Source organism: Mustela putorius, unplaced genomic scaffold, assembly GCF_011764305.1.
Source record: "Mustela putorius furo isolate JIRA1106 unplaced genomic scaffold, ASM1176430v1.1 tig00000835_pilon_pilon_pilon, whole genome shotgun sequence".
Classification (NCBI taxonomy): Eukaryota; Metazoa; Chordata; class Mammalia; order Carnivora; family Mustelidae; genus Mustela; species Mustela putorius.
The window spans coordinates 6,722,239-6,740,516 of NW_025421492.1; the positions used below are offsets into that span (position 1 = coordinate 6,722,239).

Here is an 18,278-nt window from a genome sequence, read left to right on the forward strand (position 1 = left end):
CCGACTCGGGGCGCCTGGCTGGCTTAGTCCTTAAGCCTCTGCCTTCAGCTCAGGTCGTGCTCGCTGGTTCCTGGTATCGAGTCCCATGTCGGGCTCCTTGCTCAGTGGGGAGCCTGCTTCCCCCTCTCCCTCTGCCTGCCCCTCTGCCTGCTTGTGCTGTCAAATAAATACATAAAATCTTAAGAAAAAAAAAAAGTGTCAGCGCTAAAGAGAACCTGAGCTGTTGCTTCCTTTAGATCTATCAGCTGAGCCTCAGGGAAGTTAAGAAACTCAACACGCAAGTAAATGATGAACGGCCCTGAGAGCTCTGGCCTCCTACCGGAAGGATGCTTCTGTCTCCATGCTGTCCCCGTTCCAAGTCTCCTGGAAAGGTCTGGTACACACAGGAAGTTCCACGGTGTTTGCTACTCATCAACTGAAGTTAAAACTTACCTGTGCATAGGCAGCGCGGCTGACATGGCAGGACCTACCGCTAAGAGCAGTGATCACGGTTAGCTGCTGTGAGGGAGGGGTTGTTAGTGCTCTTCCCCCGCCCCCAGTTTACCTGTTGACCACCCCCCACCCCTGGCCCCATCCAGGGTGATGGTAATAGGAGCTGGGACTTTGGGAGTGATAAGGTCTTGAAGGTGGAGTCCTCAGGAGTGCTCTGAAAAGAGGCCCCTTTCACCGGTAAGGACACGTGGTGAGAAGACAGCCGTCCGCGGCTCAGAGGAGTGCCCACCCCAGAACCTGACCACGCGGTCCCCTTGATCTTGGATGAACAGCCTCCAGACGGTGAGAGACCAGGTTCTGTTGTGTGTCAGGCACCCAGACTGGGGTACTTTGTTACAGCAGCCTGAATAGGCTGAAACAGCTATCCAGAAATTTTTGAAATAAATAGAATGTAAATGTGCATGTGAGTGAGTTCCCAAGGCATATGGTGTTGGACAGATGTTGGTATGTGTTAAGCCTCAAGCATGGGGGGTCCCAGTAGTCCACCAGTTCTAAAATAGCGATGTCTAATCAAGTCTGTGAGAAGTGAGTTTCCATGACGCTCTTACAGTTACTTGCTGTAATTATATGAGCATGGAAATGCGTCGCTATTGTTGGAACTGGCTCTTTCCCCTCAATCCGAAGATTTAAGTAATATTTCCCAAAATGTTGGACACATACCACAGACAGTGTAGGAGGTGATTTTAAGTGACAGCCCAACAAATATGTTTCATTTACACATCTGTGCATTTATTTCATTTGTATTAAAATATATAGCAAAACACATAAAGCACTGGTACCCAAAATACACAAAGTTGAAACTCAACAACAAGCAAACGACTCAATTACAAAAATGGGCAAAGACCTGAACAAGCATCTCCCCATAGACACACAGATGGGAAATAAGCTGATGGGAAGATGCTCTCCACCATCTGTCAGCGGGGAGATGCGAATTAGAAACCGTGCTGAGACACCACTACAGACCCACCAGAAGGGCCAGACCTCTGCGGTTGTCCACATGCTGAGGACACCACGCTCGGTGCCAGAGGAGGGGGGCGGGCCGCGGGAACTCGCACTCCCTGCCCCAAGAGCGCTCTCTGGGATTTTTACAAAAGCTAAACACTCACCACACCATCCAGCAGTCCTACTCTTGCTATTTACCCACAGGGTCTGAAGACGATGTCCACAAAAACACCCGCACACAGACGTTTATAGCAGGTTTCCACATTATCGCCTAAGCCTGGAAGTGACCGAGCCGTCCTTCGCAGGTGACGGGTAAATAAACTGGGGTCCTTCCAGACCAGGGGATATTATTCAGTCCTAATAAGAAAGGAGCCACCAAGCGAAGTGAAGTGAAGTGAAAGCAGCCGGCCAGAAACGGCGGGAACCGTGTGAGTCCCGCTCTCTGATGTCCTGGGAGAAGCAGAGCCATGGAGACCTCGATCAGTCACTGCCTGGGGTTCAAGAGTGGAGGAGGGAGGAGGGGGGATAGGCGATGCACAGAGAAATTTGGGGGCTCTGCAGCTCTTCCCTGTACCGTAGCGGTGGATGCGTGACTGGCACGTGCGAGACCCACAGAACCAGGAGTCAACCTCCTGCATGCACACGAGGCGCGCGATTTACTTACCACTAATGTGTCTGTATCGGTTCGTCCTCGAGATAAATGCACCAACAGAAGCAAGATGCCATTACCAGGAGAGACCGTACTGCACGAACTCTGCACCAGCAGCTGCACTTTCCTGGAAAGCTAAAGCTGCAGGAGGAATCTGTCCATTGAGAGCCTGCTCTGCGCTGTGGTTCGGGAAGCAGAGGTTACCTGCTGTTACAAGAGCCAGGGAGCTCCAGCAATGACCGGCTCCGGTGGCCTCACCCCGCGGAGGACGTGCTGCTGGCAGGACCTGCCACCAGATGGCGCTCCCGCCCTCCCTCCTTCCTCTCCTCTCCCTGCCTCTGAGTGTGAACCCGCGTCCCTGCATCTAGTGACATGATGTGGAGCCCAGCCCTGTTCTTTTGGATCAGCAGTGACCCCTGCCCGGGGGTGCAGGGTGCGCAGGAGGGGGCACTGACTGACATTAGCCCAGAGCAGCCCTTCCGCACCTCGTGGGGTCCGGGCACAGGGAGAGCCGTGGTGACTGCACCGTGTGCTGGGTGACCTTGCGAAGCCACTCTGGCAGCCGAGCCTGGGACCCGCCCACACACGGTGAAGCGAGCAGAGTCCCACCTGCGAGCGCTTAGCCCCCCTGGGCCCCCTTCCCCACCTGCAGCCCCGGACCTCACCCCGCGTCCAGGTGGGTTTTCCCGGTGGCTCCCCGGGATGGAGTCCCGTCCACAGCCTGGCCCCTGGCTGTGGGATGAACCACGCTCCTCCAGAGACCTGGTTTTGCTCTTGGCTTCCCACCCCGACGGGGGGGCTTTCGCACCCAGACCACTCTGCCCTCCCCGTGTGGACCCTGAGTCTGAAGGGCCCTGGTGCTTCCTACAGATCCCCCTGTCCGAACAAAGGGATTAAACTCCCAAAATCTGGTTGGGAAAAGCAGCCCCTCAGATAACCAAAGCGATGGTGGGGAGGAGTTTGGCTGCAGGACGGAGGTCGCCTCATCCGGCCCGGGACGGGGGAACGCTGGGTCTGACGGAAGCACGAGTGGCCGTGAGCGTCACGACCGCGGAGGACACAGACAGCAGAGGGACGCACAGCCTTCGGAAGCCAGGAAAGGCCCTTGAGGTGAGTAAGAAAGGATCCGGAATGTCATGATGGAAACATGTGAAACTCCCTGGGTTGGGGAAAAGGCTGGTACATGAGATCACAATCCAATTAAAACTTGGATTTTGTGATAAAATATTAGTATCTGTCTCATAAAATACCTGTATTTATCAATAAAATAATATTCAGAATATACAAAGTTACAGTAAATCAGTGAAAATACAGAAAACTGAATTTTTAAAATAGGCAAAAACAAAGACAGGCAAATCACTGAAGCGGAGAAGCAAACAAGAGGTTCAGCCTCACGAGAAACGAAGAAAACCCAAAACCTCACAGGTCAGCAAAAATTGAGAAGCCCAGGGGCGCCTGGGTGGCTCAGTGGTTTAAGGCTCTGCCTTCGGCTCGGGTCATGATCTCAGGGTCCTGGGATCGAGTCCCGCGTCGGGCTCTCTGCTCAGCAGGGAGCCTGCTTCCTCCTCTCTCTCTCTCTGCCTGCCTCGTGATCTCTGTCAAAAAAAAAAAAAAAAAAAAAGAGAAGCCTGGTAGTACTCCAAGGGCCGCGGACAGAGAGCACCAGGGATTTTCAGACACTGCTGGTGAGAATGTACATGCTTGTGCTCATGTTAGAAAATCACGTTAAACCGCAGCAAGTCCGCTCCTGCAACCCAGGACATTTATATCCACAGGGAGACATGCAGAGGGACGTTTGGAGCAATAACACTTGTAGTAGCAAAAAAAAAAAAAAAAAAAAAAAAAAAAAAAAAAAATCAAAAGTAGCCTAAATTTCATCAGCATAAGAGATTAAGAAAATCGCAGTATGGTCATACAGTGGAACGGTTGCGGCCGTGAAGGTGAAGACAGCGCGTACCGTCCCCGTAGGGGACGGGGACGCAGATGCCCACGTGGATGGGGTCGCCAGCACTTGCGCGAAGTGGGAGGAACAGCCCTGCTCACAGCTTCCAGACGCGGACAGAGCAAGCACCTGAAGGTGAGCTCCGGGTCTGGGGGCGACTGCCCGGAGGAGGCACCTGGGGCACACAGGGAGCCCACGCAGGGCTGCTCCCACAGCTGGGAGGGCGCATGGCTCCACCCCTGGGCGTGTCCCCTGCAGTTGTGCCACACAGAGGCCCTGAGGACACGGGTCTCCGGCCTGGGATGCCTGGGCCGGTGCGGCGACGCGTGTGCGGTGTCGGGAGCAGTACTTACACACTTCCGTGCGGTTTAGCATCGCATAATACACTCGCAAATCCAGGGTGCAGGGATTGACAGCGCCTCAGAACGGTTTAGCTTAGGAGTGAAAAGGTCAGGTTTGGATTTCGGAATGCCCACTCGGCAGGCAGGTTGGCGTGTGTGAAACGCAGGCCAACTGGGGGCCTAGCCGGAGCTTGGGACGACGCAGGGGAAGATGACGCAGGGGGAGCTCTGGCAGCCGGGCTGGGGAAGGGGGTGGGGCGGAGGTTAGTGGAACGTGGTGCAGAGCTACAAAGCAAGCCCCGGACACCTCTGCTGAGACAGCGGGGACCAGCACAGGAAAGCCAGCAAGCTGCGTCCAGGCGCCCAGATTAACCGACACGCGAGCTTGGCGGGAGGAAGGCCGGTCCGGGTTGGGTGAGATGGCTTCGAAGCGACACCGGCACGTGGCTATGGGAAGACCAGGCAGGTGCCGGAGGGGCTCCGCTCACCGGGAGGGGCCGGAGGCACAGCCCGAGCAGCTCGAGAAGCGGAGAGTGATGCAAGACGGGCGTCCGCTGCGACACCAGCCGGACTGTGGGGAGCAGCCCAGGGCCAGGTGCGGCTGCGGGCCGTGGGGGTGAGCTGAGCGGGTCACTGGCCGCCCAGCCACCAGAAGTCAGGGAGAGCAGGGCAGCAGACGGAGACAGCAGAGTCGTGGGGGCCTGACCCGGGTGCCCTAAGGAGTTCTGGAGGACCGAAGGGAAGACCGGGTGAAAGTGGCGTGAGAAGGCCCCTCGCAAGTTCTGCAGGGCAGGGAGCAGTCACGGGGAGCCGCGCTCCGCCAGTGCGAGCGGTGAGTGGGCGCGGAGGTCCTCGTGGACAGCAGGAGAGGGACAGGAAGGGTCAGCGGTGGCGGGGCTTTGGAAAGTGCCCCTTTCCTCTATCACTCGGCCCTGGGGGCACCTTCCCGGGCAGTGGGCTGGCTGTGTTTAGGATTCTACAGGAATGGGGTGGGGTGTGGTCCCCTCTTTCGGCATGGCTGCCTCTGTACCTCTGTAACAAGTCGTCTTTGGCATAAAGAAGCTAAAATCCGCATTCTCTTTCCAATGCCACTTTAACTTTCTGGTACACGAACCCCTCGCGTCCCCGTGTTTTTCCGCTCACTACTTTGGTAGATACAGGAGTGCAAGAGCTTGTCCTTCACTGTCCTTGAGGAGGGAGCCACGCGCCTGGCTGTAGTGGGCACCGGCAAGTGGTTGAGAAGGCAGACGACACACGCAAGGTGGACACGCAAACCGAAGCCGTCTCTTGCGTGTCCCGCGCGGAACTTGTCGCCACTCGGTCGTTCTGCCCTCTGGTGGTTTTTAGAGCCCGTCCCTGATGGCGACTTTCCTCCATCACCGCCCGTGGGCATGTCCCGTGTCCTCATGAAGCCTCATTCTTTCCCTATTTATTCAAGACATGCGCACATCATTTGCTGTCTAATTTGAATGAACGTCACTCCTTCTTTCCTATCAGCTGATTGTGCTTTCTAAAATCCCGCTGGGGAGATCGTGCCCTCCGAGCCCCCCGTCAGTTCTGACAGTCCTCACACCCCCTTCCATGCGGACTGTGCCCAGCTTCTTGGGCTCCTGCCTGCTTCTGAGAGAGTCACGAGTCGGAACCGACTGGCATCACTATGAGTTCCGGCTTGGACTCAGCAAATTCATTGCTTCCTCGTGTCTTCATATGAGAGTGCTGTGGCTTCACTTATCATGTTATTTCCATGTTCTCTGGTGTCAAACTAAGTCAGTTTATTTCTGGAACTACCCCAGGCGGCTTCAGCAGCAGGTGGACTACAGAGTCTAGTTCAGTACACAACCTGTGCATTAAGCAACTGGAGGGGAGTTAAATTCGTATTCCCAGACCTTAGTTTCTCAGACTACGAGATGGACACTTCGATTTGCTCATCTGCTGTAGGAAAGGGGATACAGTTTCTGGAGACTTGGAGACGTGCTTTCCAATCTGAACTCCAGGACTGCCCATAACTAGGCAAGTTATTTAACCTCTTTTGATAAACTTGTAAAATGGGACTATAATGCACTCTTCTAGTCCTGGGGTATCTAACAGAGATTAAACGTGTGAATGTGCCTGGCCGCAAATGATTAATGCCCAGCATTTTTGTTTTCTTCTTCATTACCCTTAACTTGAACCCTATTTTGGAACCTGAGAAACAGAACAAAAACAGATTGGGGCACCTGGGTGGCTCTGTCGGTTAAGCATTGCCCTTTGGCTGAGGTCATGATCCCAGGGTCCTGGGACTGAGTCCTGCATTGGGTTCCCTGCTCAGCAGGGAGCCTGCTTCTCCCTCTGCCCTCCGCCTGTTTGAGCGTTCTCTCTCTCTCTCTCACACAATAAATAATAAAATCTTAAAAAAAAACACAACAAATTAAAAAGGCCAAACATTGTTAAGACTTGGAAGGGACAGTGTGCTAACGCTAAACTCTTCCATCAGATTCAAGAGAAAGGGCTGCCTCACTGTTCAATTTGAGACTAGCATTGACCCAATACAAAAACCGGAAAAACACAGGACTAAGAGAACAACAGAAGAACTACAAACTGATATTCCTCATGAACACAGATGCAAACATTCCTAAGAAGATGTCAGCAAGTGCAATATTCATTCATGACAGAAACTCTCACTCTCGGAAGAGGAGGAAATGACCTCAATATGGCAAAGGGCAACCCCAGAAAACCTGTAGCTAATTTCCCAGGTCAAGGGACAGTCGGATTCCCTTCCCCCTAATATCAGGGAGGGAAAGACAGTTGCTGTTACTATGTCTGTGTCTTAGTATTACAACTAGTGTTAGAAATTATGGCCAATGCAATAAAGCCAGAAAAAGGGAAAAAGCCAGTTCCTTATTAGAAAACAAGTGAAACCGTTTATTCTCAGAAATCAAAATCATTTATTTAAAAAAAGTTTTGGAATCCACAAAAAAATCTACTGTAACTTTTAAGTTTTTAGGATAAACAACCAATTTTTAAAAAGTAGAGCTATCAATTTGACACTAGATAAACAATATATTTAATGTGACATAAAAAATATTAGCCACCTTGGAGGGATATATTTGACAAAAGATGGGCGAGACCTGAGCACTGGAAACGACAAAACACAGAATGAGACACAAAAGAAGAGACTTGAGGGACCAGCCACACACTGTGGCCACCGACCAGGTGACTCCACATGCTGAAGGTGTGGATTTCTCCCAGATCCATTTATGGATTCAAAGCAATTCTTTTTTTTTTGAAGCAATTCTATTAAAAAATCTAAGCTGCCTTTAAAAAAAATTTTTTTTTTTGGAGATTGACAAGCTGATTTCAAAATTCAGGAAATGTGTGTGGCACTAGAGGTAAGAGAAACACTAAAGTAGAACTGAATAGACTCCAAAATAGGTCTGTACGTACATGATCAATTAATTTTAAAAAATTTTGACCAGGCATTTCAACGGAGAAGTAATCACCTTTTTATCAAGTTGTGCTAGAGCTACTGGATATCGTGTTGAGAAAAGGAAACTCAACCCTTACCTCAGGCCAAATTTAAAATTAACCATAACAGAAAAAGACCAAACTCTAAGAGCGAAGACTTCCAAAAGTAAACACAGAAAATCTTAAGGACTTTGGACTTGGAAAATTTCCTTGAAATGACAGAAAAAGCATGAAATAATTGATCATGTGAACTTTGATAAACCCCAAAACTCATGCCATTCAAAGAAAAAGGCAAGCCACCTACTAGGAGGAAGTACTACAGAACCTGTACCTGGCAAGGAACCGCATTTGAGGTATCAGATACCTCTGCATCTCACCGAGATGCCAAATGATCCAGTTACAAATGGGCAAAAGATTTGAACAGACACTACCTCAAGGACAATCCACAGATTGCAAATAAGCAGATGAAAAGACGCTCAGTTTCATGTTATTAGAGAAAGCAAATGCACAGTAAGGGATCATGACACATCTATGGGAAAGACTGAAACCCAAAAGGCTAACCATACCAAGTGCAGGAGTGAGCGGAGGGACCGGCATGCTCTGCGTGGCTCGTACAAAGGTCAGGCAGTCACTACTATTTTGGAAAGCAGTTTAGCAGCTTCTAAAAAAGTGAAAGGAGCAGCTACCCTTTGACCCTGCCACTCCATGCCTAGGTATTTACCCAGGAAAAACGAAGGCGCGCGTCGTGTCCGTGTCCAGACTTGATGCACATGTTCCTAGCAGTGTCGTCTGTGATCAGGGCCCACGCGAAGTGAGGCACAGGGAACAGGTGTGTGAACCTGAGAGTGAACACGAGCTGCCTTGTTCTTTTGCCCTAGTCTGGGTCCTGTTTGAAAGAGTTGAAGACCAGAAACAACCCAAGGGTGGGTAGACAGACGGTGGTCTGTCCATAAAATGAAAGAGCACTCGGTGCTTGCTTCGGCAGCACGTCCGATAAAATCAGAAGGATACAGAGAGAAGTAGCATGCGCCCGTGCAAGCATGATGAAGCATTCTGTGTTTTTATAAAATAAGTAAGTCCTGAAAGGGGAACATGACCATAGTTAATAACACTGTACCGTGTATTTGAAAGCCGCAGATAGTAGATCTTATAAGCTTTCACAAGGATAAAACCTTGTTTTATCTGTGTGATGATCGATGTTAGCTAGACTCATCAGGGTTATCTCGCAATATATACAGTTACAAGTAATTGTGCTGCACACCTGAAACGAATGTCGTATGTACACTGTATCCCAGTAAAAAAAAATACTCCGCAGTAAAATGGAATAAACTATTGATTACTACACCAATGTGAGTAAATCTCGTAATTATTCACAGTGAAGGAAGTTAGGTAAAAAGGGCACATATCACACGGTTGCATTTATATAACGCTCTGGAAAATGCACTCTAATCTGTAGTGACAGAAAGATCAGCAGTTGCCGGGAGCTGGGGACCAGGGCGAGGGGACGGGAGCACCGGAAAACAAGGACCTGCCTGGGTGACAGGGACTGTTCACAGCGTGACTGTATCGCTGTCGGAATTTATCATACTTCACCCTTTCATATGGGCTCGCTGCACATTAGTTGTATTTCGGCAAAGCTGTTAAAAATAAAACGAGGCAGAATAAGAATTGAAGACGAGTCTTGGGGCGGTGGTCAGTCCGCAAAGCATCTGCCTTCGGCTTAGGTCATGACCCCCGAATGGGGCTTCCTGCCCTGGGGGAGCCTGCTTCTCCCTCTCCCTTTGCTGCTCCCCCTGCTTGTGCTCTCTCTCTCTCTCTCTGTCAAATAAATAAATAAAGTGTTGGGGAAAAAAAAAGAGTCCTTTTTGGATCTTGATTGCTGAAATAAACACGAGACAATTGGGGTATTTTAATATCGAGTAGATATTAAATATATTAGATTACTGATATTTTTCTTAGCTACAGTAATGATATCATGGATATGTAAGGAAAGGCATGTATTCTTAGGAGAGCTATGCTGAAGTAGTTATGTTTTATGTACACTGCATCAGTGTAGTTAGGAGTAATACATTGTGATGTCTACAGCTTATTTCAAATAGCTTGGCAAAAACAGAATTACAAGAAATGAAAATTGCACACACAGAAAAACAAAAGACAATAGAAAAACATATAGATGGGGCACTGGGGTGGCTCAGTGGGTTAAGCCTCTGCCTTCGGCTCAGGTCATGATCTCAGGGTCCTGGGATCGAGTCCTGCGTCGGGCTCTCTGCTCAGCAGGGAGCCTGCTTCCCCCCTCCCCGCCCTCGCCTCTCTGCCTACTTGTGATCTCTCTCTCTCTGTGTCAAATAAATAAATAAAATCTTTTTAAAAAAGAAAAATAGATAAAGCAAATATGGCAAAAAATATTAAGAGTGTTGAATCTAGTGTTCAGTATATGCGAGTTCATTATACTATTTTTTCAACTATTTTCATGCTTGATAATTTTGTCATTAAAAAGTTGGAAAAGTTTACCATAGATTTGAAAAAAGAATGAAATTATAAAAGATAAATAAAACATAAATGAATTATAAAACTCAATGGTAGGTTTATCTTAAGTCATGGCAGCAGATAAAATCAGTGAATTGCAAAATAAATCTTTAAAAAATTATCCAAGATAAAGTACAGAGAAAATAAAAAAGAAAAGTTAAGAAAAATAGAGTGTAAAATAAGCAGGTCTCTCATAAATCTGTCTGGAATCCCAAGAGAAAGAGAAAGAATTAAGGCTAAGGCTGCCTTTGTACCTACAACCCCTGAGAATTCCTACTGAATCCTTGAGCGTGTAAATGGAAGAATCTACCCCGGCACCCCATGACCGACCGGTCTGCAAGTCAGCGACGGCCGAGAGAAGGTCACAGAAGCTTCCAGGGAGGAAAAATGACCTGCAAAGGAAAAGACCGAGAACCGACGCGTCATCTTTGCAACAGAAACTCATCTGTACGTGGAATATTTTCAGCGGATTCAAAGAAAACAAGTGTTAACCTAGAATTGTTTTAGCAGAAAAAGCATCTTTTAAGAATGAGGGCAGAATAAGGACATTTTCAGGTACAAAAAATGACAACGTTTGCTGCTAGTCCTGTGTCTCGGTGAAACGGTAAGAGTACGTGAGACAGAGAGAGAAGGTGAAGTCTGGGGGCACGAAGAGTGCAGAGGACAAGAAAAATCAGAATATAAGTCCACTGGGATATGCGAGTGTATTCACACAGATTAGACTAAAGAAAACAAGAGTATCTTTTGCAGTTTAAAGTAGAATTAAAACACCAAACAATAGTTCATAAATTAGGAGAACGGAAAAGATGTCAACCTTCGGCTTTCCTAAGTATCGTCCTGAAGTTTCTTCATTGCCCCTCACGGAATCAGATCACTTTCAAACTAGCAAAGGGGAAAAAGGAGAACGGGCCGGCGGGGGAAGGTCCGTCCAAAAAAGAGAAAGAAAGTGGAGAAAAGTAAACTTAGCTGACACGGGACAAATTGAAAGCAAAAAATAAGAAATATTTTTCATCCTGTGTTTAAAAAAAAAAAAAAGACCAATACCAGAAGGCAAGTGCAACAAGTAGCATATTATTAAAAACAAACAAACAAAACCCCCCAAAAACCACCGGCCATAACCCGGCAGTCTGTCGACAATGGACCGGGCGCGCGTAGTCTCGCAAGGAAACGCTCTACAGCAGTACAAACACACGGCCACAGGCATCGGCATCAGTATCACAAATGCGTATGACGCAAAGATGCAAGCCACAGACGAACTCGGAAAACTCTGACAAAGCTGAAAACTGACCCAGACGTCATTTATCCAAAGACATCTAAAAAGCCCGTGCAGCCCTAAAGGCAAAGGGCTGTCATGTTGTCGGGGGAGTAGACGCCTCTAGGGAGAGGACACCCCAAGGGAGATGCTCAGCTGCGTCTTCGGGGGAGGTGGCCTGTCCCCTAGCTGTGCCTTGTGTGCTGGTTCGGGGGGGGGGGGGACTATGTTTTTTCCCCCTTTTAATGTCTGCTTTAGGAATCAATTTAAAAATGAGCTGGAGGAAGAGCAGCCCTCCGAGGGAACCTCTGGGACCCCCAGGAGCGAGAGCCTGGAAACGGACGCGCGCAAGCTGCCGAGACTGAGTCCTGAAGACAGAGAAACTGGACTGACCAGTGAGGAAGGAGACGAAGACGGTAATAAAAACCTCCACCAAAGAGAAGACCCGTAGCAGACGGTTTCACCAGTGAGTTCTACTGAACATTAAAGAATAACATGAATCCTTCTCAAACTCTTCCAGAAACCTGAAGAGGGAAATACACTTGAACTCATTTTATGAGGCCAGGAGTATCCTGATACCAAAGCCAGGTAAGGATACAAGAAAAACAAAACTATCGGCCAATATTCCTGGTGAATGATTATACGCGAACCTTTTCAATAAAACACTAGCAAACCGAGTGCAACAGCCCATTAAAAGTACGTACACCACGATCAAGTATAATTTATCCTTGGAAAGCAATGTAAATTAATGTGATACACCACCTCATCAACAGAACAAAAGATACATGTTCAATACATACAGAAAAAAAAACATTTGATAAAATTCAACATCCTTTCTTGATAAAAGCTCCCAACAAATTGGGTACATAAGGACGGCATCTTAACATAAGAAAGGCCCTCTATGATCAGCCCACAGCGAACGTCATACTCAGCGGTGAGCTGTTCAGAGCTTTCTCAGCTCGGGAAAAAGACAAGGGTGTCCACTCGGACTACTCCTACTCAGCATCTACTCCTACTCAGTATCGTACTCCAAGTCCTAACCAGAGCAATTAGGCAGGAAATAGAAACAAAAGGCATCCAAGTCACAAGGGAAGAAGTAAAACCGTCTCTGAGTACAGATGGTGTGTGTATGGACAGTAAAAAAAGAAACCAAGCTATGAAACTACATAGGAATACAGCTGTTCTCTGTGGACAGGTGAGAATCTGGTACGTGACCACATCTACTTCTACCTGGGATTGAATGTCCTATTCACTTTTTTTTTTTTAAACTACATAGGACTTCCTAGTTTAGGTACTTATTCCCTTGGGTTTTCTAATTTCTTCCTTTATCCTGATTTCCTCATCTACGTTTTACTGATATAAATTGCTTCAAATCATTTTCAGAACAGAATTTTACATACATATATATACATACACATACATACATATTATCATCCAAATTGATTTACAAATGACCCAAGATTCTTATAATCTGAGTCCAATCTTCTTCTCAGCCTTATACCTGTCCTAGGCCTGATATGCATATGTAATGGTCATATTTTGTCTAAACGTATGTGTATCTGTTTTGATGCGAGCGTGTACACGGATGAACAAGTAAGCACATATGGTTTGCACCCTGGACTCTCCCTGGGCTGTGCACCCTCCGTCGAATTTAGCCGCTCTGAATGTCAGCACTATGCTCTGTACAACGGCACCTTGCACGACCATGTGCAACGCTAAAATGGGGGCAGTTAAAAAGATGTCAGTATTTGCTCTTCTTTGGCTGACGTCGCTGAGCTCATTTCTCTTTAAATAAGATTCTCCGCCTGTTTCTTTCTTTCAGGACCTGAGTATGAGGATTTGGATGAACACGTGCAGACAAAAGTGAACGGAGCGGAAGCTCCTGAGAAGATACCCCCCTAGGACCCTGCCCCCTCCCTGGGAAGCCCTATTCTTGCCATCTCTGGGCGAACGCAGGCCTTCACCAACTTTTACTTAAGACTGTCTTTCCTATTTTTTTCCAACCAGGATTTACGTCGTCCTCAACTTGCTCCGTCGCGCTTCAGAATCTGTACCACTATTGGCCACTTTGGTCTTTCCTGTCCCATGGCTGCAGGTTTTTCAGAGGAAGACCTGGTTTTCCCTGTGGCCCCCGGAACGCCTGGCCTGCAGGGGTCAGCGCGGTTCCGCGGAGGTCAGCGCGGGCCCAGCGGGACACACGGCCGCACCCCCGTGCAAGCGGACCCTGCGGCTCGCCCTCCGCCCGCGGCCCTGCCCACGGCCCTGCCCAGAGGCGCGCGTGCGGCCGGGCCCGGGACGGCCGGGCACTCCGAGGCCCACCAGGGACCCCGGCTCCGACCCACCCGCCCACCAGCTCCCGCTCACCAAGGCCGGGTCGACCGCACCTTCCCTGCTGTCCTCACGGCTGCCCAGCGGGGACGTCGGCGGGACACGCGCTGGGACGGCGGCCCGGCTCAGCCCCGGACCGAGGGGGACGAGGGGGACCACAGCACCCGCCCCCCGCTCGTGCTGACCGTCGGGACTAGGGGCTGACCACGGCCCGCCCGCCCCACCCAGGCCGGCCGTGGGGACGGGGGAGGGGGGGACCCAGAGTGACCTCGGGCCCCCGCCCTCTCATGCCGGCCGCCCGCTCCCACAGGGACCGCGGGGAGGACTCGGGGCGAGCGCGGCCCTCCCGCCCCCCGCACGCCGGCCGTCGGGACAGCGGCCGCCCGGTGACCGCCGCCCGCGCCGTCCACAGCAGGCCCGAGTGCGGAGCGCGCATGCGCACGGCGCCGCTCCCCGCCCCCACCCCGCGCCCGCGCCCAACGCCCCCAACGCGGCCCGCCGGGCCATGGAACCCGGCGAAGTGGGCGCGGTTCGAGCTGCCCCGTTGGCGCGGTCCGGCGCCGTCCCCCCGTGAGGCCCGCGGGCGCTCGGACCCGGCTCCGCGGCCGCCCGCCCGGGCCGCTCCGCCCGCCTCCGCCGCTCGGCCGGGCGCGCGCGCCGCGCCCCCGCGGCCGGTCCCCGCTCGTGCGCGCTCCGCCGAGTGTATGTGTGTGAGTGTGTGTGCGGCCGAGGGGTGGCCGCCGCCGCCGACGATGCCGCGGGGCCGCCCCCCGAAGCCCAGGGAGAGCGAGGCGCGCGGCGACTCCGGTAAGCGGCTCCGGCGGCCGCGCTGTGCCGCTCCGCGCCAATGTAGTCCCCGGATGCGGCGCGCAGGCCGCCGGGAGCGGGCCGGGCCGGGGGCGGCGGGCCGGGGGCGGGGGCCGGGGTCGGGGCCGGGGCCGGGGTCGGGGCGGGGGCCGCCGCCGCGCCCCACGCCGTCCCCGCCGCCGCCGCCGCCGCCCCCGGTCGCCCGGGGTCCGCAGGGCGCGGGCGGAATGATACGGGCGCGGCGCGGCGGCCCCTCCGCGGGCTGGGCCTACTTTCCGGGGCCGGGCGGCGGGTCGGGGCGGTGCGCGCGGCTCCCCGTCCTCCGCCCTCGCCCTCGCCCTCGCCCTCCGCGCGCGGCTCCCCGTCCTCCGCCCCCTCCCGCCGCCCGCCGCCCCCCTGTGCCCCGCGGGGAGCCGGCCTCCCCGGCCCGCCCGCCCGCCCGGCCCGGCGCTCCCCGGCGCCGGAGGCCTTCCTGACGGAGGCGCCCTCCCCGGGGCGGGTCTCGGGGCGGCCGGGCCGGGCGGGCGTCTCCGGGGCCCCGCGCGGCACGGGCGGGCGGCGGGGCTCCCCCACGGGCGGGCCGCGGAGAGGCGCCCGGCTCGGCCTGGGGGCCCCGCACTGCCGAGGGCGCGCTCGCGGCGCGGCCCCGCGCGGAGGCCCGGGAAGGGTCCGGGGAGGGTCCGGGGCGGGCCCGGGGCGCGCGGGCGCCGGGGGCGGGGGCGGGGTCCCGGGGGCCGAGACCGGGGCGCCGCGGCGCTGGCAGAGGCGGCTGCGAGGGGCCGGGGCCGGGCCGGGGCGCGGGGACTCCGGGTCCTCGTCCCGTCGCCGGCGGCTGACGCAGCGCGGGGACCCCGGGCCCCTTCCCGGGAGCGGTCGGTGGGCTCGGGGCGCCGGCCTGCGGCCCCGGCGCTGCTCTTCGCGCCGGAGAAGGGTTCCCTGCGGGCGCGGCGGACCGGAGCGGGCGTCGCCGCGTGGAGCAGGACGCGGCGCGGACGAGCCAGTGGCCAGGGCCCTCGGGGTCGGCCGCGGGGCGGACACGCGGCCACGGACGCGTCGGCACCTCACGGGATTGCGGAGGACGCGGTGCCCTCGCCGGGCTGTGCGGGACCCGGGCGACGGCCGGACGGGTGCGGGCCGCAGCGAGTCCTGAGGGCCGCGCTCTGCTCCCGCTGGCCTCGTCCGTTCGGTCCTGTATGGCCCGAGAGGGCAGGTGCGGGGCGTCGCGGCGGCCCGCGGGGAAGGCGCCTCCACCCAAGGCCGGGGCAGCCCCCGTCCCTGCCAGCTTCCCAAGTGGCCTCAGTGTCCACCTGGGTTTGCCCCGCCCTCAACGTGAGAGGAGCCCCGGGCCCAGTCCTCCAGGCCGCGCACAGCGACTCTTGCAGCTTCTGCCTCGGTCTCCCCTTCCGGCGTCTGCGGGTGGACTTTCGTGGGCGCGCCCTGCCCTAGGCCGTCAGCCTGCGGGGGCGCGTGCAGGTGTAGATGAAGTGGCCGCACCTTGATTAAGCCTCTTCAAAGGCTTGCTCATTGCTTAAGGTAAAGTCCACATTCCTGCGGGATCCGAATTGATCTGGCCCTGTTCTCGGGGCTCCCGTGGAGGCCTGTGCCCTGACCTTCCTGAGAGGCCTCCTGCCCTTACTCTGCGTTAGGCCTGGTGCCCCAGCTCCCAGCAGAGGGCTCCCCCAGACCTGTCCGAGAGGAAGGTCGCGCACCGGCCGCCCTCGGCCACTGTGGTTCTCTCGGGTGGTTCCTGGAGACACTCGCAGGGCTGTGCCCGCCCCGTATTCTCACCGCGATCCTGTCCGGTGATGTCACTCGCTCTCCGTGCGCGCTGGCCGCTCCCCGTGCGCGCTGGCCGCTCCCCGTGCGCGCTGGCCGCTCTCCGTGCGCGCTGGCCGCTCTCCGTGCGCGCTGGCCGCTCTCCGTGCGCGCTGGCCGCTCCCCGTGCGCGCTGGCCCTGCGAGTCCAGCGGTTGCTCACGCCTCTGCCCGAATGCGGGCGGGTGGCCCCGGACTGTGGGAAGCGGTGGCGTTCTCATGCATTTCACTCGGAAATAACGTGCTGAACACATCCCAAGTAAGATAGTTTGCAGGAAAATAAGACACGACATAGTGCAACAGAGGGAACACGAGGACTCCGACATTGAAAAGATTTGTGATCTTTTTAATGAAGAAGGGAAAACTCTAATGAAGAAAACTTCTTAATCGCCTTTTTGAAGAATATATATTTCATAAAAGTGTGTATATAATGGGGTTTTTAAGTGAATAAATATTTTAAAACGTGCTCAGTTATAATTTTAATTTCTAATAGGGCAAATGATGATATAATGTGTATAAATTTAGAGTCTTTGGGGTCCTCAGTAATATTTAAATATGTACAAATACCCTGAGATCAAAATGTTTGAGGACTGTTGCTGTCAGTTGACTGTCTTAATAATATTTCTCATTATCTGAAATACTTTTGTTTTCTGTTCCCATTATGGATTTTATTCTTAAGAGAAACCTGGAAGGTTGGTGGGGCTTTTTACAGATGGGGAACAGAGCTCAGAGAGGCTGAGTGGAGTGGAAGGTCCACTCAGCTGGTGTCAGAGATGCGACTTGACTCTTAAGTATGTGTTCCGTTATTTTTTCTTGTTGAATACAAGCCCTACACCGAGTCGCTAAATTTCTTCAACAAATGTGCCAAAGCACTTCCCGTGATGGGCAGGCCCTGCTCTGGGCTGGGTGGCACAGCTCAGCTCCCCAGAGCAGGGTCCCTGCCTCTGCTCTTGAGGGCCGTGTGTGTCCTGTGATGGTGGGAGCACTGTTGGTGGTGGCAGGGAGCAGACACTCAAGGTCTGGAGTTCCCAGAGGAACGGATGGCAGAATGGAAACCTCAAGAAGACATTGGGAGTAGGCCCACTAAACAACATTTCTTGGAGTAATAATCAGCTTAGGGCATACATACAGCAGTCCCCCCCATACCTGTGGTTTCCGCTCCCCGCGGTTGGAAGCAGGTGGCCCTCTTCTGACATGTTACCACAAGGTCGTGGTAGCCTAACGCTGTGTCACGGTGCCTCGCTTGATGTCCCAAGAAGAAGAGTGAGTGCCACCTGGTAAGAGATGTAGAGGGAGAGAGACCACATTCACGGCTTTTACAGCAAACCGTTAGAGTTGCCTGTTTTATTACTGTTAATCTCTTACTGCGCCTGATTTCCGAGTTAGACTCAGTGAGAGGTACGTCTGTGTAGGAGAAAACCGTACAGCTAGGGTTCAGCACCCTGTGGCTTCAGGCACCGGCTGGGGGTCCGGGCGGGGGGTGGGGGGCGATCCTGGAGCGAGGGAAGCCTCCTATGGGAGTCAGTGAGGGTCGTGTTTATTGAATGAGCATTTGCTTGGTCCCCAGCACTGTCCTGGGGACATAAAGATGAGTGAGGTGGGGCTTTTCTCTTTATGGTACTTACTTTAGTTTACGCTAAGTCATGATGTGACCCTGATGGTCCTGTATGGCTTCCATTTGTTCTTTCTAGTGCAGTGGTACAAAGCTTTCTCCCAAGCTTGCCCTTAGGTGGCCCTTGCT

General features: G+C 53.3%; 1 protein-coding gene and 1 long non-coding RNA gene across 5 annotated transcripts in view; one reads left to right on the plus strand and one right to left on the minus strand.

The window, feature by feature from the left end:
• Window positions 1-1,199: 1,199 nt before the first annotated feature.
• LOC123393413 lies at window positions 1,200-14,399 on the minus strand. Its single transcript, XR_006608192.1, has 2 exons — window positions 13,953-14,399; window positions 1,200-3,678 (listed from the first exon to the last, which is right to left on the minus strand). It is a non-coding gene; the product is annotated as an uncharacterized LOC123393413 (long non-coding RNA).
• Window positions 14,400-14,615: 216 nt separating this feature from the next.
• ZNF236 (zinc finger protein 236) overlaps window positions 14,616-18,278 on the plus strand; it is a 99,534-nt gene continuing 95,871 nt past the window's right edge. For 2 of the 4 annotated variants that reach the window (XM_045085238.1, XM_045085240.1), the window contains exon 1: window positions 14,619-14,723. In XM_045085238.1, coding sequence (XP_044941173.1) covers window positions 14,621-14,723 — 103 coding nt within the window. In that variant the 5' untranslated portion in view covers window positions 14,619-14,620. Of the gene's footprint in view, window positions 14,724-15,468; window positions 16,257-18,278 lie in introns of those variants that run through there. The other 2 variants (XM_045085241.1, XM_045085239.1) reach the window with 2 other exon arrangements.